Source organism: Ambystoma mexicanum, chromosome 3q (assembly GCF_040938575.1).
Source record: "Ambystoma mexicanum isolate Mex_15411 chromosome 3q, UKY_AmexF1_1, whole genome shotgun sequence".
Classification (NCBI taxonomy): Eukaryota; Metazoa; Chordata; class Amphibia; order Caudata; family Ambystomatidae; genus Ambystoma; species Ambystoma mexicanum.
Window position 1 is genome coordinate 797,580,249 of NC_090926.1, and position 23,222 is coordinate 797,603,470.

A 23,222-nucleotide genomic window follows, 5' to 3' on the forward strand; every position below is an offset into this window, starting at 1 on the left:
GGAAGGCTGTTCCAGAGGGAGGCCCCTGCCACAGAGAGAGATCTACCCCCAACTCGTTGCTTGGAGAAGCGGCTGACCCTGAGGGAGTCGGAGGCGGATGAGCGAAGTCCTCGAGAAGGAAGATATTTAGGGAGAGAGAGTTGAAGGTATTTTGGCCCCAGGCCCCAGAAGGCCTAGTGGACAATGCAGAGGGTTTTGAACTTAATCCTCGCAGCCACTGGGAGCCAGTGTAGAGATCTCAGTCCTGGAGAGATACGGTCCCTGGGCTTGAGGCCAAGGACAAGTCTCGCAGTCCTGTTCTGGATGAGTTGCAGAGGGCGGAGAGTAGAGGCAGGCATATTTAGATAGAGGCTGTTAGAGTAGTCCAGCTTGGAGAGAACCAGGGCTCTGGAGACAGTGAGCTTCTGGGGGAAGGAGAGGAAAGGAAGAATACCTCTGAGGAGGTGCAGCTGGTAGTGTGACTTCTTAGAGACGTCAGATATGTGAGGAGAGAAGGAGAGTGTGGAGTCGAAGATGACCCCTAGGTTTTTTGCCTTGCAGGTAGGAGCAGGAAGAGGGCCAAGAGAGGCCGGCCAGAGAGCTGCAGGGAAGGAGGGAGTGGGTGTGCCGATGAGTAGAATCTCAGTCTTACTGGCATTAAGGCAGAGGTCATTGGCGGCACACCATTCCTGGATAGCAGACAGACAGTCAGAGATGAGGGAAGGAGAGGAGGAGGCCGAGGGTAGCCTGAAAATGAGCTGGGTATCATCCGCATAGCACTGAAAGTTGAGGCAGAGAGTTGCGATGCGGTGGGCAAGGAGTGCCAGATACTGGTTGAACAGCCAGGGAGAGAGGTTTGATCCCTGGGGGACACCACAGGTGGAGAAAAAGATGTCAGAGAGGAAGGACCTCAGTTGGACCTGGGAGGGTTGATTGGAGAGGAAAGAGGTCAGCCACGCCAGAGCCTGACCAGTGATACCCAGGTTATCACGGAGGCGGTTGAGTAGGATGGCATTTAATTATGTTTACAAACACAAGGTAACCCAAATATACAAATGATTGTCTAGTTTCGAGTTTATGATTATAAAGTACCAACAAAATCTTGCTGGTTTTTTAGTTGAACCCAGAATAAGAATTACAGATTTCTCTTCATTTATATTTAGGCCGTTGACATCAATATACTCTTTAAATTTGTTTATTATTCTTTGTAATCCAATCTGTGTTCTATCGATCAAAAGAAAATAGTTGGCATATGAACACCCGTTTAGTTTTATTCCTTCTATTTTGGGGGAGATAAACAAGGCCGTATCCAATGGGGAACCCACACCACAAACAAAAAGATTGAACAATGAGGGGCCAAAGATGCAGCCTGCCTCAGACCATTCCATGTGCATATTGGAATTGACAGTTTGCCTTCCTGGTTCAACCAGACTTTGATCACAGATCCCTCATGCAAATGGATAAGGAGAGATAGCATATTCCCTGGCATTCCTAGTAATACCATTTTTGACCATAGCAGAGACCTATTCACCCTGTCGAATGCTTTTGACAAATCAATACTAGCCACATATGTCAGGGGAGCCTTTTCCTCACATCGATTGCCCTGTAGAAGTGAGAACATAAGACCGCCCAATTCGGTCCCCATGCACTTTCTGAAGGCAAATTGCGTAAAATCAAATATTGCCTCAGATTCTGCCCATTGTTCTATTAACTTCAGTACCAAGCCAGCAAATATCTTAGAGTCAGCATCCAATAGCGCTATAGGCCTGTAGTTATGTGGGTCACCTCTGTCCCCTTTTTTATATATGGGGATAACGTAAGAAATTTTCCAGAACGATGGAATATGTTTAGTTACGGCAATGTTGCCAAACAGAAACAGGACATTTGCCCACTGGAATGGGTTTGCCTTAAAAAAGACGTTTGCCAAACCATTGGGTCCTGCCGCTCTAGATGGATTCGATTTCTTTATTTGGGTCATTATCTCAACCTCTGTAAAGTAGCACTCCCAGTCGAGTTCATGTATACCAGGGATCGAAAAAGGAGGAATCTTGTTTGCTGCGTAAATATCCCCAAAATGTGCTACCCAAACCTCCTCTGGGACACTATTCACTTATGACATCATAAGAGGAGATTCCATAGAGTGAATAAGCATCCAGAAATTTCTAGCCGAACCATCTTTAAGAGATCTTAGCATAGCCTCGCCATCTGATTGTCGCATCTGGGCCTTATGTGAGTGTAACCAAGTTTTACATTTTTGTTTTTCTTTATGAATTGCTTATTTTTCGCCTCCCAATCAATAGGTAGGGTTTAATTTTTCGAATATTTTTGTTACACATTTTTTTGTGATCTTTAACTAGATGGTCAAAAACATGTGGATGCTTAACACCTAGGAGTCTCCTCTTGGGGCTAATAGAGCCAATTATTATTTTCCCTACGTATGTGCTAAATTCCTCGCTCGAGAATAACTTCCATCTCTCCTCTAGCTGAAGGGTTTGTCAATCTATATTAAGAGGCATATTTATTTTCCTCACGTTACCCGAATGCTACGTTATTCTATTCCCTGTTGTATTCACTTCTATTTTAGTCTTATAGTGTTTCCTTTTTTGTTGTTGCAAACTGATGTTCATTTGTATTAGGCGGAATCTATGATCACTAAAGACGTTGTTAATTAAGTCAAAAGAGGTACATACTTTGAATAGACTCCCTGACATAAATATGTGGTCAATTGTGGAGCTGTATAGGCCAAATCGATCAGGTATAGCTGGAATCCAAACTCTTTTTCAGTTGATTCATGTGAAATAGACCCCAATTTGAGAGAAATGTGTACCATATATGGCCTTGGAGTGTTTTCATAGAGCAGCCTGATGGCCTTCCTCTATTGTTTGGCCTTCCTCTCCTCCAACAAAAGACATAATATTTATATTGGAATCCAATTTCAAACTCCTATTATCTGAATTCAAATCGTTCAATCGCCAGTGATTACTACCTCTAAGCCTTTGTATTTGATGTTCAGGTTGGTCAGGAGGGAGTTAATCTCCTTGATTTTATTAGATAAATTGTGAAGGGGGTTAGAGTATATATTCACCACCAATACATGCATTATCCCCATGTCTTGTGCAATTCCAAAACCACTGCCAAGACCCCAGATGCCGGACAAATAGTCTCCATGATTTTTAAACCTTCCCCTATCTTGACTGAAATAATCAACCCCCCTGAGGGGTGACCCCCTACTTGATTTGGATGCCAATTGAAACCTTAAATCAAACCCATCAATATGAAATTTACAAGTCATCCAGGATTCCTGTATACAGATGATACTATTAGTTACTAGTTCAGCGCACAGCTCTTTCTAGGATAGTAGTTTGATCTTATTCTAAAGGCCAGATTTAAATTTCTTTAATTCAGCCACTGATTCCTTCAAGGTTTGTGCCAACCACATCCATGAGTTAACATCATCACTTTTGGGTGGAAGCCAATTACTTTCATAAGCATTTCTCTCTTTCCTGACTTCTCTCACTTCTTCCACCTGTGCATATGGTCCCACCCCAAAATTCCTACTGTACCCTTCTAGTCTTTCTCTGAGATCGTCCCTCTTATTTCCATTTGGCATAAAGCCATCGGATTGTGTATTTAGGGCCAGGTTCAAGTCTTTCACGTCATATCCCAGTCTGTTCAGTTCTATTATTTTTTTAAGAACCAAATCGTGCACAGTACGAAAGTGGAAGACTATGCGCACGAAATCAAAGCGTTCAGGGTGAATGTAATCAATTAGTTTTATGTCGGCTGATGTAAGGAGTCTCAAATTGGGAACTTCCCTGAATAAAGAAAGCACACAATTTCTATTCAAACTGATAGGACCTCCATAATCAAATAGAAAGAATAGAAATAGACTTGGGTAGTCTGTCATTATTGGTCTTCGCCAGCAAATTTTACCAAAATCCTCCTTCCAAGGGGCATTAAAAGTGTTATTCTCTGTGTCTGCATTATGCTATACCATAATATGTTTTCCACAATTGTTTCCGCCTTGCAAAGAAATTCCCTGTTTTTGAGTCACCACTATAGATGGATCACTGGCACCTTCTCCGGGTTTAACACAGGGTTCAACCGTCGAATTTCCTACTACGATATCATTATTTACTTGAGTTGTATTTGAATGTTGAAGTAGTGTGAGTTCTATTGTGCTTTTGATCAGTGAAGCTAGAGAAAAATGATCCAAGGGTAGCTGCCCTTCTGTCTCACCTGTGAATATCGATCCTTTACCCACAGGGGAAACACTTGGTTCTAATTTTTGATCATTAGCTTCTTTTAATGGCACAGGTTTGGCTAGAGTAATTTGCTCATTAAATACCTCCAAAAATGTATTTGGTCAGACCAACTGATCGTTAGATGGGTTTGGGGTGGGTTTAGAATCTTTCGCCTTCTTCTTAACCTCTACTTGGGTACTCCCACCTTTCTAGTCATTTTTAAAGAGCCCTGTATTTTGTTCCGATGTATTTGGTTTTAAAATGCAACTGCAGTCCATTCTTGATCTTCGAACCCAAGCCATGTGGTGCTTTATGTTGATGCTCCTGGGCTCGTTCATTTTTCGAGAACTGGTATGTTTCTTTACTTTCAATTATTTTGGGACCCTTATTACCCTTATGCCTCATTTCCTCAGTTAGTGTATTAGAGGCAAATACACAGTTCTTTTTCCTTTGAACCTATTGGGTACAGAGTATCCCTAATGGGGCCCAAGGGTATGGTTCCTTTATTCTCTTTCTGGGCATTATTCCCTGAAGGATCTAGATTGTTGATTTCTTTTGCTATTTGCATTATGCCTTGGTGGGATTTTGATTCCTCGTCTAGCTGGTGGAGGTCCCTCAGGACTTCATCACTAGACTGGTTTTTCTGTTTCCTTTCATGTTTAGTACGATTTTTTTTGTTGCAATTTTTATTTTGTTTTGCCTTGCGTTTCTCTAGGCACAATGCAGAGCGTCTTTCTTTATAAGTAAGTACCACAATAGGGGTTCCGTCAATTTGGGTCTCCCCCTCTAGTTCTTTCCAGTTACTCAGCATTCCAGGCATACCAACTTCTGTGTCAAAGTCTATCAAATCTGTCAGGGCAGACGGACTGTTCTGCACTGCATGATCCTCCTGAGAGGAGGAACTAAAAGTAGCTTCCATACATTCCATGAGATGCAAAGATTTTATTGTATCAGTGAGATTTGTTACCCTGGATAGCAATTCTGTGATTTTCGCAGTGTTTAAAGCTACTTCTTTCATTAGGCTCCCGTCTTTCTCAACTTCCCCCTTATCCTCTCCTCGACAGTTTGACCCTGGTATGAGCTCTTCAGGGTTATCCGGGTTTGTGTTTCCCCTGCCTCATTGTCACCATGTCTACCTGGGAATATGGGCTGAGGGGGGCATGTAGGGCGGCAGAGTCTTACATAAATCACAACCAGATTTTTTTTGTCCCATTAACAATGACGCTATTACGTCACATGTAAACATCGCTCCATCCATTTTATTTAATTTTGCCCTAATTTCGACCAATGTGTTTTTCATTGTCCTTATTTCCCAGTGAGTTTGTTTGTGCCCCTTGTCTAGCAGATTCAATATACGTGTCATTACTGGAAAAGGATGCTCACCATCCGGAAGTGTTTCCGCTTCATTGAAAGAACCTCCTCCCTCCCCATGATGAGAGATACCTATTACAAATTTGTTGCCCTTACTCTTGATACCATAATGTGAGTTTGTTTCTAGGTCGATATCGGTGACCCCGGGTTTGACCTTTGAGTCATGAACAGGGGAGGTAGAGCTTACTTTGATGGAGGGTATATGAGCCTGGTGACCTAACACTGTCCATACTTTTCCGGGATCCAGAGTTAGTAATTTAGCCTCTTTTTTGTTCTCCTGAGAAATCTTAAACATGAAAACATTTTCAACGCCTATTGGTCTCACCTGAACCGGTGTGGAGGGGCCCAGGGAGAGGCAAATGCGTTTTCCCAATTCAGCTTCTATGACTAGGGCAATTAGGGAGCAGTCCGAAATCTTATTTTCGAACTGTTCCTGTGATTCCCCATCCACAAATGAATCCCATAATCCCATGATTGCCCCAACCCACCCCACCCCCCCGGGGTCACTCTGCACGCTGACAACCTGGTGTCTGTCATTCTGTCATTCATTTCCTTTGAATGAATAAGTAGGGAGGGTGTTGTCCCCGTCAGCATTTGTTTTGATGCTATTCAAACCAATTTCATTATTTTCGCTGTTGTAAAACCTTACTTCCAGACTACCGTGAAGTTGTGCTGCTACCTCAATGACCATACATTCTGTACCTTCAGTACATTTTTCTTGAGTGCATGAGATTTCCAATTGAACAAGGTCATGCTCATCCATATTCACATATAAAGGAGTGCCCGTGAGCTTTCTACCGGTTTTTAGGCCATTAACCATTTTGACCCTTATTTACACTTTTACAATACAAGGATTGTTTTATGCCTTTTGTCACTTCCTCTTCTATAAACCAATTAGGTATAGAGAAATTGAAACCTAAGTAATTGAGCAGTTAGATGGGGTACAAAATAGAGCCAAGATGTCACTCGCCTCTCTTACAAGTGCACATGTAACAAACAAATTACTGCATAACTCCACTCTTTCAAGATACCCGAGTTGTTAGCTGCAAACTTGTGGTCCCCGCCCCCATGCCTCCACGCCTTACAGCCCAACAGTCCACTTGTTGCCACTTGGGTGCGCGTGTCAGTGGATAGTTGTAGGCTTGTCAGGAAGGCAGGGGCGGGGCCAGAAGAACAAAGGGTGGCGCTTCAGAAAGAGAACCAAAAAAAACGACAGGTAAGGCGGATTTGCTTAGAAGACCTTTGAGCAAAGCGAGTCCTCAAGGCAAACTAGCGAGAAGTCCTCAAGGTGAACTAAAAAAGCCAAGGACTACAGTATAAAGATCATTCTGTGGATGTTTACTTTGGTCCGTGTAGTTCAGGCAAAACAGTCCGTGTTGCGAGTCGTCAGAGGATTCCTCTTGGGGACGGCGAGGGCAAAGGCAGGCAAGCAGAGAGAAAGAGAGCAGTGCCTCAGCCCAACAGTCCACTTGTTGCCACTTGGGTGCGCGTGTCAGTGGATAGTTGTAGGCTTGTAGGGAAGGCGTGGGGTGGGGCCAGAAGAACAAAGGGTGGCATTTGGTCTGTGTAGCTCAGGCAAAACAGTCCGTGTTGCGAGTTGTGAGGATTCCTCTTGGGGACGGCAAGGGCAAAGGCAGGCAAGCAGAGAGAGAGCGGCGCCTCAGCCCAACAGTCCACTTGTTGCCACTTGTGTTGGATAATCATTGTCAAACCCTGGCACTTCACTCATTGGGAACACTTGAGTTACCATAGAATTTGATGGGGAATTTATGATCCAAAATAAAAATATGGACACTATTGCAGGACAGAACTTTGCATCAAGGATATAATTCTGGACTGCTTGGTCTATGTCCTCATAATTATCTGACGGCGGATATACTTCATCGCCATTTATCATTTTTTTTTAAATTCCCACATTTGTTTGCACAGCCTTTGCACTATTGCAAATGCAAGTGTATCTCGTTCCTGGAGCACATATACTTTAGCTTGCTCTACTCCTTCTACCCCATTTTTAATCCATGCTCTTACTACCTTTTCTGCAGTTTCCATGCCGTTGGGTTGTAATCCAGAGAGCACGAGGTGGCGAAGAGACCACCTTGTCACTAGGTACTAGATAAGGGTATGGGGGAGGTCTTTTAAGCATTAAACATTTTAAAAATGGATCTGTCTCATCCTCTAAAGTAACTTTTGATCCGGGTGCCAAGGCTGGGGGGGTAAGCCTTGGCTACATAAACATCCTTTATCCTCATTGTATCTTCACGATCTCCCTCATCCCAATCTTTATTTATCTCTTTCTGATCATATGCTCATGCTTTCTCTTTTTCAGATTGTGTTTTACGTTTCTTAATCTGTGCTTCTCTCATGGTATTTTCTCTTGAAAATCTTCCCATGGCTTGTATATTTCCCATTACAGAGGTCTGATCACCCTTAGAGGCTAGAACTTCCCTTAAATATCCTATCTTTTCCAGATCAAAAGAACCATGCACTTTGAATTGCAGGTTAGGGTTGTTGGCAGTGTATTCATGCAATTTGTTCAGAAACATCACTACGCCCAAGCCTTTTTTAATCATTAATTCCCAGCCTGGCATTCCTTCAAGTGGGTAGACACATGTTTTTCTAACGCCTGTTGCCTCTTACAACATTTTAATCCAATTTTTCTTTTACTTACTTTGTCTAGTTACTTTGTCTACTTACTTTGTGTTCTCAAAGTTGCATTGATAGTGTCTCACTTAAATGCAGTGTGTCCACAATGAATGCAATCTACAAGCTAATTTCATGATTCATCCATGCCATGGTTTCAAATTGTATACACCCCAAGTGTATATTCATTACCAAATACACAAGATTTCTGCTTACTGAATTGTATCCCTGAGTAGTGTGCATAATTGTCCAATATGTCTAATGCGGCCGGGGCATTTGTTTGCGAGTCTCTTAGGTATAGCAGAACATTGTCGGCTTATAGTGAGATATTTCCTGTCCACCCTTATCCCTGCGTCGAAGAACTGTTTCCTAAAGTAGATGGCTATCAGCTCCAGCCCCAGGATATATAACATCGGTGATTGTCGACAACCTTGCCTGGTGCCTCTCTGTATTGCCCAGGCCTTTGACACCGTGCTCCCAGTCTTCACTCTTGCCATGGGGGCATTGCATATTACTTTGACCCATCTCACAAAGCTTTCTCCAAACCCAAATTCCCTCAGGACCTCAATTAGCCACTCTAAGTATATAGAGTCAAACGCCTTGTCTTCCCCGCTCTCTAGGGTTTGTGCCATGATGTGTTGGAGTCTCCGTAGATTAGCTGTAGTGTTGTGGCCTGGAACAAATCCATTTTGATCTTCATGGATTAGGACCCCACCACCCTAGCCAGTCTCTTTGCTACTATGGTGGTTAAAATCTTGCGGTCGTAATTTAGCATCGCCAGTGGGCGGTAGGAGTCAGTCATTTGCGGGTTTATTTGATTTGAGCATTGGGATTATGAGCGTTTCTTTCATGCTTCCTGGTAGGGTTCCTGTCTAGTACGCTTCTAGATATACTTTGTGCAGTATCAGGGTTAAGATTGTTTCATAGGCTTTGTAGAACGCTGGCGGGAGGCCATCGCTCCCCGGGGTCTTACACGTGGCAAGCGACCTGATTGCTTCCGTTACGTCTTCTGTGTTGATATCTTCTTCCAACACCTCTCTCTGCTCGCCGGTTAGTTTAGGGAGTCCTATTTCTTCTAGGGTGGTCTTGATGTCCTCTTTCGGTACTTGTGCATCGTGGGCATATAGCTCAGTATAGAACTCAGTGAAAGTGTCATTAATGGCTGATTGCGTTCTATGTGTCACTCCGTGTTTGTCTTTAATCTCATTCGGTAGATGTTTTGGATGTTCTCGTTTGTACAGCCAGGCCAGTAACCTGCCTGGTTTGTTGGCTTCTTTATGCGCTCTGGCAGTGCGTGTTGCGAAGTCGAATTTAGATAGCCTCTCCCATGCTAGTTGCCAATTGTTTCTGATCTCCTTCAGTTTTTCCTCGTCCGCTTTGGTGTTTTGAGTGTTAGTTTCCAGTTGTTCATCTCCTCTTCTTTGTCCTCTAGTTCTCTTTTCAGTTGCTTCCGGACACCCCCTGCTCCTGCTATTGTTTCCCCTCGTGTCACCATTTTCATGGCATCACATAGTGTGCTCCATCTGTCCACTGTGCCCTTGTTTATGCTTATGTATTCCTCTAGTTTATCCCCAAGGTTTTCTCTGAACTCTTGATCGGTAAGTGCTGCGGTGGGCATTCGCCACATCGGGATCAGGGGTCTGGGGCCTCTGATCTTCCATTGCATGAGTAAGGGAGGGTGGTCTGAGATCGATCTGCCTAGGTAGGATGCGGATTCCGCTTGCGTCAATTGTTCTCTGTCGATGAACAGATAGTCTATTCTGGTGTGTAGGTTGTGGGGGGATGAGTAGTAAGAATAGCATCTTTCCATGGGGTGCAGTTCTTTCTAGACATCGGCTAGGCCTAGGTGTTCCATCGTGGTATTCAGCGCCTGAGTAGTTGTATTTTTCAGTTGTGTTGGTGGGTCAGACCTGTCGATGGCTCCATCTTTAACGCAGTTGAAGTCCCCCCCCCATATGAAGGTTCCATCTCTGTGGTGCGATATTTTGGCACATAGGTGTGTGGGTATGTCGTGGTGGGAGAAGTAGGAGTTCACTAAGCATATTTTGATATGTTCAATTATGCCCCACATTATTAAGTACCTGCCCTCCTTGTCTGCTTCCGTTCCCAGCAATTGGAATGGTATTTCTGAACTCACCCATGTAAATACCCCACGTGCATATTTGGAATAGGGCACACCATGCCTTTGGCCACCCCAGCATTCGGTCAGTTTAGTGTGGCTTCCGCCGTGAGGTGGGTCTCTTGGAGCATTGCAATCGATACTTTCTTTCTTCGCAAGGATTGGATTCGGTTTCTCCTTAGGTATGACCCCATCCCCATCACGTTCCATGTCATTACCTTGAGTTCAGTTGCCATTACCAATTTTTGGGGATGCTTGTGGTTCGGCCCCAACTAGGACCGCAGGGTGGCCGCCGCTTCCAGTACACAGCTCCCTCCTCTGGTCCTCCCTCATTTTTAGCTCCGAGTCTTGGGGTGTTCATGTCCTTCATCCCACTGGTTATTTGTAGCCCGAAGACAGTGTGACAAACAAAACGAAAAACATAACTAGAACTGTTGCGCCCAGCAACTGCGTTTCCTTCATAGTGCTCAGGCGCTCTCGCACTGTCTGGTCCCATCCTGGGTTTCAAGCGCGACTAGGGTCCTGCCGGCAATAGGCCTTCACTGATCTGTTCGTGGGTTAGTGCTGTGTGCTCGGTTGGGGAGGCCGAGCGAGTGCCATAACCGTTTTGCTGTTCCATGTCTTTATGGTGTTCCTGGCATTTGTGTGGTGCTCTTGTTTCAGGGTTGAAGGGGGAGAAGTGGTTGCAGGCCTTCTGTGCTCTACGGTTTCAGCCCCAAGCTTCTTGGGAGGTTGCCTCTTTCCCTTCTGATAGGTTGTTGTGCTCAATCCACATAGTGGCGGCAGCTGGTGTTTCCAGGAATATTGCATGGCCTTTATAGATCACCTTCAGTCTGGATGGGTACAGTAACATGTACTTCAGGTTCAGTTGTCTGAGCCTAGCCTAAATTGGGACAAACAAATTTCTCACCCTTTGTACCGTAGGTGTGTAGTCAGGATAAATGTGATCTTGGAATTGTCGCGTTCTATCACTCCTCCCCTCTCTGGAGTATTTTAATATGGTTTCCCTATCTTGGAAATTAAGGATCTTTGTGATTATTGGGCAGGGATATGATCCTGTGGTGGTTTCTTTTGGAGGGATCTGCGTGCCCTTTCCACGGCAAAACCTTGTGTTAGTTGTCCTGCTCCGATTTCTTGTTGTATCAAGGTTTCTACGTAGGCTGTCGGTTTCAGCCCTTCTGTGCCTTCAGGTACTCAGAGTATCCTTATGTTACTGCACCTGGTGCGCCCTTCTGCCTCTTCAGATCTTGCCTCCAGTGTGACCACTTTCTTTTCCAGTTCTGCCACTCAGGCCTTTAGGTCTACAGTGTCTTTTGTTGTTTCCTGGAGGGCCACTTCTGCGTTACTGACTCTCTCGGCGAGATTACAGGCGTCCTGGCACATGAGCTGCATGTCGGACTTCACTTCATCAATTCTGGTGTCTATAAATGTCCTTACTGCAGCTATGGCTTCTAATACTTGGTTGTCTCTGTCGTCCCCATCCGTTGTTTTCTGTTGTTCAACATCGGGGGTTGGTGTGTGTTTTGGGGCGTGAAATTTAGTTGTGACAAAGGTGTCCATAGTGGCTGACTTTCCCTTGCTTCTGTAGGAGGACATTGTGGTGCTGTGTTGTGTCCGCAGTGTGTTGTGGGCTATAGTTCAGTGCCTGTGGTTTGCACCTTGCTTTTTGGTCTTGGTGCGATCTACGGCTTTTATTTGAGCTTTTTACGTTGCTTAAAATGGTTATGGTTCCAGTGTCTCCTTTGCTGCCTTTTATATTTGCTATGGTAGCAGTTCTTGCGTGGTGGGGCTGTTAGTTGTGCCTTTGGTTTAGGCTGTAGCTGTGGGGGCCAGCGATATGGATTGAGGCAGTCAAGGGCTGAAGTCTGCCGGTTCCGATTTGCCTAGTGTTAACCTCCTTTGTTGTGTGGGAGAGGCGCTTGGTGGGAGCAACATGTGGTGACCTAATTCGTGATGCTTCGTGGGTGCATAGGTATGGCATTTTTGTTGGCAGTGTTGCTGTGTTTTTTGCTAAGGGGCCCGGTCCCCTCTGCAGTGTTCCGGCATATGGGTTCAGAAGCCTCGTGCTGTTGAACCCAGTTCTTACTGCTTGGTGATTTCTCTGGTGCCCCGCTTTGCCCCCCCCTGTTGTTGTGGCTCAGCTTGATCTTGCTGGTCTCCGGTGAGGCCCCCTCGTTGTGGCTCTCTTCCCCCTTGCGGCCTCGCGGGTGGGGGGGTAGCTGGTCCCATGTAATGCTCCTCCGCTCTTGTCGTTGTGCTGCGCCGTCTGGTGGGGTCTCTCACCTCGGCTCTTCCTGGGTTTAGAAGGCCGTTGCGGAGTACTTCTCATCTGCCGTGGCGCGGGTCTACTCATTTGCGTTGGTCGGCTGCTGGGCTTCCCTGACCTGGATCTCCCATGCAGCTTGCGGTTCCTGCAATGATGAGGCAGGGTTCAGGCGCTTGGTTCTTCTCTCTTGCGCCGCTTCGTTGCTGCTCCTTCTCTCCCGCGCCGGGGTGTGATATCTATCCTGGTACAGCTTTCCGCTGCTTGGTGTCTTGGCAGCGGTCCGTTTTCTTCTGCTCAGCGGCACAGGCTCACAGTGGCGTCTGCCATTTTGTGCGGGATTCTGGAGCGGGGCCCTGCACGGGCGAGTTTTCTTGCGTTCCCCAGTTCCGATTTTTCAGAAGATTGGTTGCACTCTGTCGGTTATCGCTTCTGCTTCCCCTAGGTCTTTTCCTTTAGGATGATGGTGCTTTTCTGACACCGTTACAGGATCTGGTTATGGCGACTCGGCCGGAGCTCTGCGTTTCTGCCTCTTTATGCCATGAGCACCAGGCCCTGTCCCCATAAAGCATGTATATATACAAGTTGCAACATAGATTACATTTCAATAGCCATTGCCTTAGCTATAATTGAACTGCAGCCGAGGTCTTACATTTCCCTCTCCAGCTGCTCCTAGCTATTTTAACATCATCTGCATGTGTTCTAAACCCTAAGCCCAACAGCTGTGACCTAACAAAGGCATTCTGTGTGTTTGCAGGCTGAAGCCATTTAAAACATGTTCGCAGTTAACTGTTTCAGAAGAGAATGTATTAAATACTTGCAAAGCCTACAAATATAATGCTTATTGCTAACATTTGCTATGACACAGTTATAATATCAAGAAGTGTAGCAGATGTCGGTTCCAATTTCCAATGCTTGCAGATTAAGCTTTGACTTTATGGTAAAATGAAAATCAGCATTGATGGCAAAGGGGGTTTGAAACATGAAAATAAAGTAGAACTGGAACCGTTAATTCTCGCATACTGCATTTCCTAGGATACCAATCTACTCATTTTAAATGACCATGCACTCAGCTTGGGCAAAACCTTTCGCCCGGGCAGCATGGTTTTACTCTAGAAGCCCGCCGTGGCCTGGTGGATCAGTGCAGTTACTTTCGCTTTAGGCATATCAGTGATGGGAAAAGAGAAATGAATCAAGCAGAGGACACTGACAAAACAAAGGGTTCTCGCATCAGAGCAAAGGGCACATAACATGTCCGCCGAAATTTGAGCTGTTGGAGGCAGGTACTATATGATTTCTGTGCCCATTATCTTTGACAGTGGAAGCTCAGTCACTGTATTTGTTCATCACTGGATATCTTGCCTAGTGTTCCAATGACTTAATATCAGGGACACCTATCTGTGGAGAAAGAGGAGGTAGATAGGTTAGCACCCTCTCCAATTGCTTTTTGCATAGAAATTCACCATGTCCTGTTAGATACCATTTCATATAGTACCCTTTTGACCTTGATAAATTATACGGATCTGTGTGATCAATGCAACAAAAATAAAAATGCAGAACCTGAAAATGTCAAATAATTTTTTTCTTTTCACATATTTTAACCTAATTATATGCGAGGGAGACCCACCACAACCCCCCATACCTCCTTCAAATGATGTATTACCCTAGTCCACGCTCCCACATATAAGTGTGCTGAAATGCACAGTAAATGTTATGCATTTTCGGATTCAGTATTTTGTGCCGCGGAATTATGGGTTGATACCAAATATACTAAACTGTTTGCCCTACAATGTGTCATCTTTTTGTGATAGGAGTCTGTACAGAGACTGGCTGTGGTTCTGCATATAAAGTATCTTTACAAATCAGATGCTTCCACTGGATGGAGTCCGACCGTGTGCGCAATGCTGGCTGCCCTTCTCTTGTATGTGTGCGTGCTTGTGTGTGCAATGCTGGCTGTCCTTCTCTTGTATGTGTGCGTGCCTGTGTGTGCAATGCTGGCTGTCCTTCTCTTGTATGTGTGCGTGCCTGTGTGTGCAATGCTGGCTGTCCTTCTCTTGTATGTGTGCGTGCCTGTGTGCAATGCTGGCTGTCCTTCTCTTGTATGTGTGCGTGCCTGTGTGTGCAATGCTGGCTGTCCTTCTCTTGTATGTGTGCGTGCCTGTGTGTGCAATGCTGGCTGTCCTTCTCTTGTATGTGTGCGTGCCTGTGTGCAATGCTGGTTGTCCTTCTCTTGTATGTGTGCGTGCCTGTGTGTGCAATGCTGGCTGTCCTTCTCTTGTATGTGTGCGTGCCTGTGTGTGCAATGCTGGCTGTCCTTCTCTTGTATGTGTGCGTGTCTGTGTGTGCAATGCTGGCTGCCCTCTCTTGTATGTGTGCGTGCCTGTGTGTGCAATGCTGGCTGCCCTCTCTTGTATGTGTGCGTGCCTGTGTGTGCAATGCTGGCTGTCCTTCTCTTGTATGTGTGCGTGCCTGTATGTGTGTGCAATGCTGGCTGCCCTCTCTTGTATGTGTGCGTGCATGTGTGTGCAATGGTGGCTGCCCTCTCTTGTATGTGTGCGTGCATGTGTGTGCAATGCTGGCTGCCCTCTCTTGTATGTGTGCGTGCCTGTGTGTGCAATGCTGGCTGTCCTCCTCTTGTATGTGTGCGTGCCTGTATGTGTGTGCAATGCTGGCTGTCCTCCTCTTGTATGTGTGCGTGCCTGTGTGTGCAATGCGGGCTGTCTTTCTCTTGTATGTGTGCGTGCCTGTATGCGTGTGCAATGCTGGCTGTCTTTCTCTTGTATGTGTGCGTGCCTGTGTGTGCAATGCTGGCTGCCCTCTCTTGTATGTGTGCGTGCATGTGTGTGCAATGCTGGCTGCCCTCTCTTGTATGTGTGCGTGCATGTGTGTGCAATGCTGGCTGCCCTCTCTTGTATGTGTGCGTGCCTGTGTGTGCAATGCTGGCTGTCCTCCTCTTGTATGTGTGCGTGCCTGTATGTGTGTGTAATGCTGGCTGCCCTCTCTTGTATGTGTGCGTGCCTGTGTGTGCAATGCTGGCTGTCCTCCTCTTGTATGTGTGCGTGCCTGTATGTGTGTTCAATGCTGGCTGTCCTCCTCTTGTATGTGTGCGTGCCTGTGTGTGCAATGCGGGCTGTCCTTCTCTTGTATGTGTGCGTGCCTGTGTGTGCAATGCGGGCTGTCCTCCTCTTGTATGTGTGCGTGCCTGTGTGTGCAATGCGGGCTGTCCTTCTCTTGTATGTGTGCGTGCCTGTGTGTGCAATGCTGGCTGTCCTTCTCTTGTATGTATGCGTGCCTGTGTGTGCAATGCTGGCTGTCCTTCTCTTGTATGTGTGCGTGCCTGTATGTGTGTGCAATGCTGGCTGTCCTTCTCTTGTATGTGTGTGTGCCTGTGTGTGCAATGCTGGCTGCCCTCTCTTGTATGTGTGCGTGCATGTGTGTGCAATGCTGGCTGCCCTCTCTTGTATGTGTGCGTGCATGTGTGTGCAATGCTGGCTGCCCTCTCTTGTATGTGTGCGTGCCTGTGTGTGCAATGCTGGCTGTCCTCCTCTTGTATGTGTGCGTGCCTGTATGTGTGTGCAATGCTGGCTGCCCTCTCTTGTATGTGTGCGTGCCTGTGTGTGCAATGCTGGCTGTCCTCCTCTTGTATGTGTGCGTGCCTGTATGTGTGTGCAATGCTGGCTGTCCTCCTCTTGTATTTGTGCGTGCCTGTGTGTGCAATGCGGGCTGTCCTTCTCTTGTATGTGTGCGTGCCATTGTGTGCAATGCTGGCTGTCCTTCTCTTGTATGTGTGCGTGCCTGTGTGTGCAATGCTGGCTGTCCTTCTCTTGTATGTGTGCGTGCCTGTGTGTGCAATGCTGGCTGTCCTCCTCTTGTATGTGTGCGTGCCTGTATGTGTGTGCAATGCTGGCTGTCCTCCTCTTGTATGTGTGCGTGCCTGTATGTGTGTGCAATGCTGGCTGTCCTCCTCTTGTATGTGTGCGTGCCTGTGTGTGCAATGCGGGCTGTCCTTCTCTTGTATGTGTGCGTGCCTGTGTGTGCAATGCTGGCTGTCCTCCTCTTGTATGTGTGCGTGCCTGTGTGTGCAATGCGGGCTGTCCTTCTCTTGTATGTGTGCGTGCCTGTGTGTGCAATGCTGGCTGTCCTTCTCTTGTATGTGTGCGTGCCTGTGTGTGCAATGCTGGCTGTCCTTCTCTTGTATGTGTGCGTGCCTGTATGTGTGTGCAATGCTGGCTGTCCTCCTCTTGTATGTGTGCGTGCCTGTGTGTGCAATGCTGGCTGTCCTTCTCTTGTATGTGTGCGTGCCTGTATGTGTGTGCAATGCTGGCTGTCCTCCTCTTGTATGTGTGCGTGCCTGTGTGTGCAATGCTGGCTGTCCTCCTCTTGTATGTGTGCGTGCCTGTATGTGTGTGCAATGCTGGCTGTCCTCCTCTTGTATTTGTGCGTGCCTGTGTGTGCAATGCGGGCTGTCCTTCTCTTGTATGTGTGCGTGCCTGTATGTGTGTGCAATGCTGGCTGTCCTCCTCTTGTATGTGTGCGTGCCTGTGTGTGCAATGCTGGCTGTCCTCCTCTTGTATGTGTGCGTGCCTGTATGTGTGTGCAATGCTGGCTGTCCTCCTCTTGTATTTGTGCGTGCCTGTGTGTGCAATGCGGGCTGTCCTTCTCTTGTATGTGTGCGTGCCATTGTGTGCAATGCTGGCTGTCCTTCTCTTGTATGTGTGCGTGCCTGTGTGTGCAATGCTGGCTGTCCTTCTCTTGTATGTGTGCGTGCCTGTGTGTGCAATGCTGGCTGTCCTCCTCTTGTATGTGTGCGTGCCTGTATGTGTGTGCAATGCTGGCTGTCCTCCTCTTGTATGTGTGCGTGCCTGTATGTGTGTGCAATGCTGGCTGTCCTCCTCTTGTATGTGTGCGTGCCTGTGTGTGCAATGCGGGCTGTCCTTCTCTTGTATGTGTGCGTGCCTGTGTGTGCAATGCTGGCTGTCCTCCTCTTGTATGTGTGCGTGCCTGTGTGTGCGATGCGGGCTGTCCTTCTCTTGTATGTGTGCGTGCCTGTGTGTGCAATGCTGGCTGTCCTTCTCTTGTATGTGTGCGTGCCTGTGTGTGCAATGCTGGCTGTCCTTCTCTTGTATGTGTGCGTGCCTGTATGTGTGTGCAATGCTGGCTGTCCTCCTCTTGTATGTGTGCGTGCCTGTATGTGTGTGCAATGCTGGCTGTCCTCCTCTTGTATGTGTGCGTGCCTGTATGTGTGTGCAATGCTGGCTGCCCTCTCTTGTATGTGTGCGTGCCTGTGTGTGCAATGCGGGCTGTCTTTCTCTTGGCTCTGTGCGCGCTTGTGTAGCATCCATTGGTGGCTGTCCTCCTCTTGTATGTGTGCGTGCCTGTATGTGTGTGCAATGCTGGCTGCCCTCTCTTGTATGTGTGCGTGCCTGTGTGTGCAATGCTGGCTGTCCTCCTCTTGTATGTGTGCGTGCCTGTATGTGTGTGCAATGCTGGCTGTCCTCCTCTTGTATGTGTGCGTGCCTGTATGTGTGTGCAATGCTGGCTGCCCTCTCTTGTATGTGTGCGTGCCTGTGTGTGCAATGCGGGCTGTCTTTCTCTTGGCTCTGTGCGCGCTTGTGTAGCACCCATTGGTGGCTGTAACTCTGTGAGAAATGTCATTGCTGTTTCTTTTTCTCGCTTAACAGTGCCTGGTGCTGGATGTCTCTCCTCTCTGTGTGGTGCATAATGTCTAGTGTGTTTACATTAAATAAAGTTAATTATTCTGTCTTTCTTCCGTAGGTGTGCGATTTAGCGTCTGGGCTCCTGGCCCTGGGCTTCAAGCCGGGTGATCGGCTAGGGATGTGGGGACCGAACAGCTACGAGTGGGTCCTGATGCAGTTTGCGACAGCCCAAGCTGGCATCATTCTGGTAAGAGAATGACATTGGCATGAGTTGTATCAGCAGGTGACCCGCCCAGGTTTTGTACATCACAGTGAAACCCAACACAATGCAATAACAAACGCAAGCCCTGGATACGTCACAATATTACTTAGGCCTCTGCAACACACGTATCTTTTCCTTATCAATACTGCTTTGGTTATGAAAAAAGTGACTTAGTGCGAAGATAAGCAAAGCACGTGTCGGCAGTGCTGGAAATTGACAAAATGTACTGGGGGAACTCCCACGCCACCCTCTCCTATCTTTGCATGCACAGTGGGGGGTGGGGTGGATTATGTGTGGCGTCGCCGGGACTGAGTGTAGGGCTGAATAATATGGGTGCCCTGAATATAGGATGGTGGCTGCTTTGCATAAAAACAAAGTGCATTTTGGGAACATAAAACTGACCCCCCCAATTCATCAAACATATCTGTAATAGTAAATCAAATGTGAATTCCTGCTGAGCATGCAATGCACGCTTGATAGTAAGGCCCCTTTTGCTGGAGCGCAGCTCTGTCTTGTTCCTGCCCAGATCCTCCCCTGCATACAGATGTGCGGAAAGTGGTTAATATATGACCGGGCACTGTGCTGTCACATTGGGACAGTAAGGTTTTACCGGTCATGCGCAAGTGTTAAGGGAAGGGCAAAGTTATGACTGCCCATAGGGAAAGAACTGCATTCCAAGCAGCTGACAGTAGATTGTCCCGGCAAAACACCTGAACATCAATCACTGTCAGCGCCATTCTCCGCTGCCACGGGCACTGTTGGCCTTTCCCTGATGCAATGCCTTTGAGGACTTTGCTGTCCAAGGCATCTTTTGCATGCTCAGCGCCTATGCCTTTAGTCCTACACAGGTCGGTAAAAACACAAGATTTCCTTTTTTGATCATATGACTACTTGCTTATGAAAATATTAAATATAGAGAATTTCTTTCTAGGTTTTAGATCATTAATGACACACGATATAGAGCAGTCTAGTAAAAGACTGTTCATCCTCCTTTGTTAACCTTTTATTTTTATGGCATGCTGTAGCAAAAAGCTTTTCACACCCTTTTATACAATACACATTTGGACAGATTACAGATTAATACAAATAACAGACAATCGCAATGAAGTTCATAAAACCTTTACATACAATTTTATATATCATATTGAAATATAATTATGCACCTTAACACATACTAATTACTAAGATCATTCTAGACACTATTTCTACCTTCCAGCTTTACTAAACACGTTCTATAAATGATAAAGTGCAACTTTCAATGCGGGAACATTACGCATGAAGCATCTACCCCAAATAGTTATGTGTTCATGATAGCGCTGCAGTGGATAGCGCTACGTGGATAGCGCTACAGTGGACACATTTACTTAAAATCTGCAGACGTTCTTCCCCTACCTTTGGACAAAAGGTCAAAATATAACTCAGAGACTCGATTTTATCACATCAGAACACCCGATCAACAAGTTCTCTGATTTTTCAGGCGATGTCTACGAGCCCCCTACAAGGTCATAATAAGGGAATTGGTTAAGCCTAGTCATTAAAAGAAAACTTTTATATGGGAGTTAGGATACTTCATTAAGTAATCTTGAGGCTGAGTTCTTGAACGTGAAACAGAAGCCTTCAGCAGCAACACTACCTATGCACCGTTAAGGCCGGGGTGCGTCCAAAGTTTGTAAAAGGAACTGGCAGTAGTGATTCAGGTCTGCACTGCAGTCTAATTTACGACACTGGAAAAATGTTCACCCTTGTTGTGGGATGAATTTTAATTGCAATTTTTTCATGAAGTATTCATGTTGGGACTATAAATATCTAGCTTGTGGGTCAAGTGGGTGGCCATTCAGGCCTTTCGTGAATCATGCAGGAACCTTTCTCTTGGCTACTTCAAAACATTGGCAAGGCCTTTCAGACTGAGCCATTTAAGCCATTGGAGAAATCCCCTTAAAAGTGTATATCCTGCAAGGTCAGGTTCTTGATTTCTGTAACCGCTGCTTTCCATTCAGTCAATTTTCTCTTCTCACCCATTTTTGCAAATTACCCAAATTAATTAGTCCTGCACACAGATCAGTCCTTTTTTTTTTAACCAAAGTTGTTATCTACCTATTACTTCAATTAGGAACTTTGCCTTGCAGCATTTTCTCCTCATCTAACTTTGGAGAAAAAATTTCAATTGTACGCACTAGATGTTCGTAAGCCAGAACTTATTTATTTGGAAAAGGTGGCATCTTTCAAGAGAAGAAATTCACTCTTGGTGATGGTCAGAGCAGCTAGACAAGGAAGTCTCCCTTCCTCTGCCGCTTTGAGCAGATGGTTTGGATCCACCATAGAGCAATCTTATTTTAGGGGCAAATGTCTTTGCCCTGTTAATTCTGGGAACCTCAACTAGGGGGTTGGTAGCAGGGGGGCCTAAACTTCCATGAGAATTTCTCAATATCACTGAAGAATAGGAGGAGGCTGTGAGCCATGTTCTGGGAAGGACTATTGTCTGCACATGTTTGCCAGGCTACCATAATTTTGATACTTACATCTGGTATCACTGTAAAATAAATTGTGTGTTTATTTTTTCTGCAGTGATTTGGTCTTTTTTTTCTTGGCTATGACAGCAAGTTCTGGCTGCTGGGGTATGCTTTCACATTAGTGAGGGGGCTGACAAGGAAAAGGGACCGGCGTGTGTAATATCCTGATTAAATGGGGTTGTGGGTGCATTTTGATGACCTGGCAAAAAGGGGTGAATTTGGGACAAGGTTGTTTCCCTGATTGTCTAAAAAATAGGACATATCCTCTCATTTTTGAAAAATCTGAATTTGGATCCAGACCAGTTTTCAAACTGTCAGCCTGTTACTCCCGTTTTTGGGAAAATTGTTAGAGAAAATAGTGGCATCTCACCTCAAGGATTGGATAAAAACACAGAATAATTTTCCATCGTACCAGTCGGGTTTTACAGAAGGATGCAGTATCGAAAACAGAAATGCTATAACAGATGATGCCTTGCAAATGATAGACAATGATAAAGAATGCTCACGGGTGTTATTAGGCCCATCAGTGGCGTTCAACACCATTGATCATACAGTTTTTTGGAGAGTCTTCAATATCGAATGGGAATAAGAGGAAAGGTCTTTGAATGGTTTCAATCTTTGCGTACCAACTGTTTGCAAACAGTAATTATTGGACAGGAAACATCAGACACCGGAAACGTTCTATATGGTGTACCACATGGCTTGATTTTATCACCCATTTTGTTTAACCTAAAAATGGAACCATTAGGAGACAATAGCCAGCAAACACATCAGTATGCTGATGATACGCAGCTCTATATTAAGATGTCTTCAAAAGCAGCAGTTTGGGCAGCTGTGTAAATGCTTCAAGGAGATTGGTGAATGGATGGCTGCACATTTCTTGAAGTTACAACCTGCAAAAACACCAAATCCTCAAATCGAAGAATGGTTTGGAGAGTGGATGGTGATTGAAAGGCAAGACGTGGAGTTCAAGGAAAAGGTGAACTGTTAGGATTTACACTAGATTCAAAACTTTCCTTTGTGCAATTTAGCAACAATTTGGTGAAAATGCAAAGTTTCATCTCTTTAAATTAAAATTAGTAAAACCATTTGTTCTAGAAGCTCATTTTTTTTCTTCTTGCGCAATGCAATCACTGGCGATGTCACGCATTGACTTTGACAATGCTTTGTTAAAGGGTTTGCCACAAATTGTATTGACCCCACTGAAGACAGTATTTTATGCTGCAGCCCGGACGATTGTAAAGGCGAGGAGATATGATCATGTAACAGCAATTTTGAAACGTCTACATTGGTTGCCTATTGATCAGAGGATTGTTTTTAAATTCCTCTGTATAACACATGGAGCTATTTATTCTAAGATTCCCACTTCTCTAGCAGAAAAGCTGAAAATCAATGGAGGAGAGAGAGGATTGAGGAACCGTGAAGTGCTAAGGTATTAAGTGCCTAAATTTAAAAGGACAAGTACCCTGAATTGATCATTCTCAGGAACAGCAGCAGCAAAGCACTGGAATTAACATTCAAAGGAACAAAGATTGACATCTGAGTACATGAAATTTTGTAAATTACTGAAATCATGGCTGTGAAAACAAGTGTTCAATTAATTGCATAGACATGAAATATTGCTTTTGTTTAAAGAATTGGTATCACTGCACTAGTTTTTATGACCGTTTTATAAGTGAGGCAGATCAATTGTATTGTTAGTGCAGGAAATATCTTTGATTCTAAATGTTGTTAATCATGTTTATTGGTGAAAGTAAAATGATGTCTTCACTGAAATGTGTATACAACTGTCTGATAATACTTACTTGTTTGCCTAGTTTGTGCTATATAAAAATTATAAACACATACATAATTGGGTAAGAGAATTATCTCCATCAAATTCATTTTAGGAATAGCATCCTGGGGATACTAGCTTGTGTTTGGAGATGAGTGCAGACATTCTCTCACATTAGTGAAGATGTTGAGACAGTTAATCTTGACTAATGAAGATTGCCCCTAGTAATCAAGAGATTAAATAAGGACCCCAGTGCACCATCCCTGTAGCACTCTAGTGAGTATTTTCCTTTATCTGTCTTCCTTTAATAATAACAGTTTGGTGTGTAGTATAGCGCTGTACATAAAACATATTTCATATACAATTATTATTACCTAACTGAAGTTGGTGCTACTTTATTGGC

The 23,222-nt window shown here is 45.3% G+C and overlaps 1 protein-coding gene across 1 annotated transcript in view; it reads left to right on the top strand.

Annotated features, from left to right (window-relative positions):
• The window catches only part of ACSF2 (acyl-CoA synthetase family member 2), a 1,184,899-nt gene that overhangs the window by 364,836 nt on the left and 796,841 nt on the right, over positions 1 to 23,222 (top strand). The window contains exon 3 of the mRNA XM_069654880.1: positions 18,392 to 18,520. Within this exon, the coding sequence (XP_069510981.1) occupies positions 18,392 to 18,520 (129 nt within the window). The remainder of the gene's footprint in view (positions 1 to 18,391; positions 18,521 to 23,222) is intronic.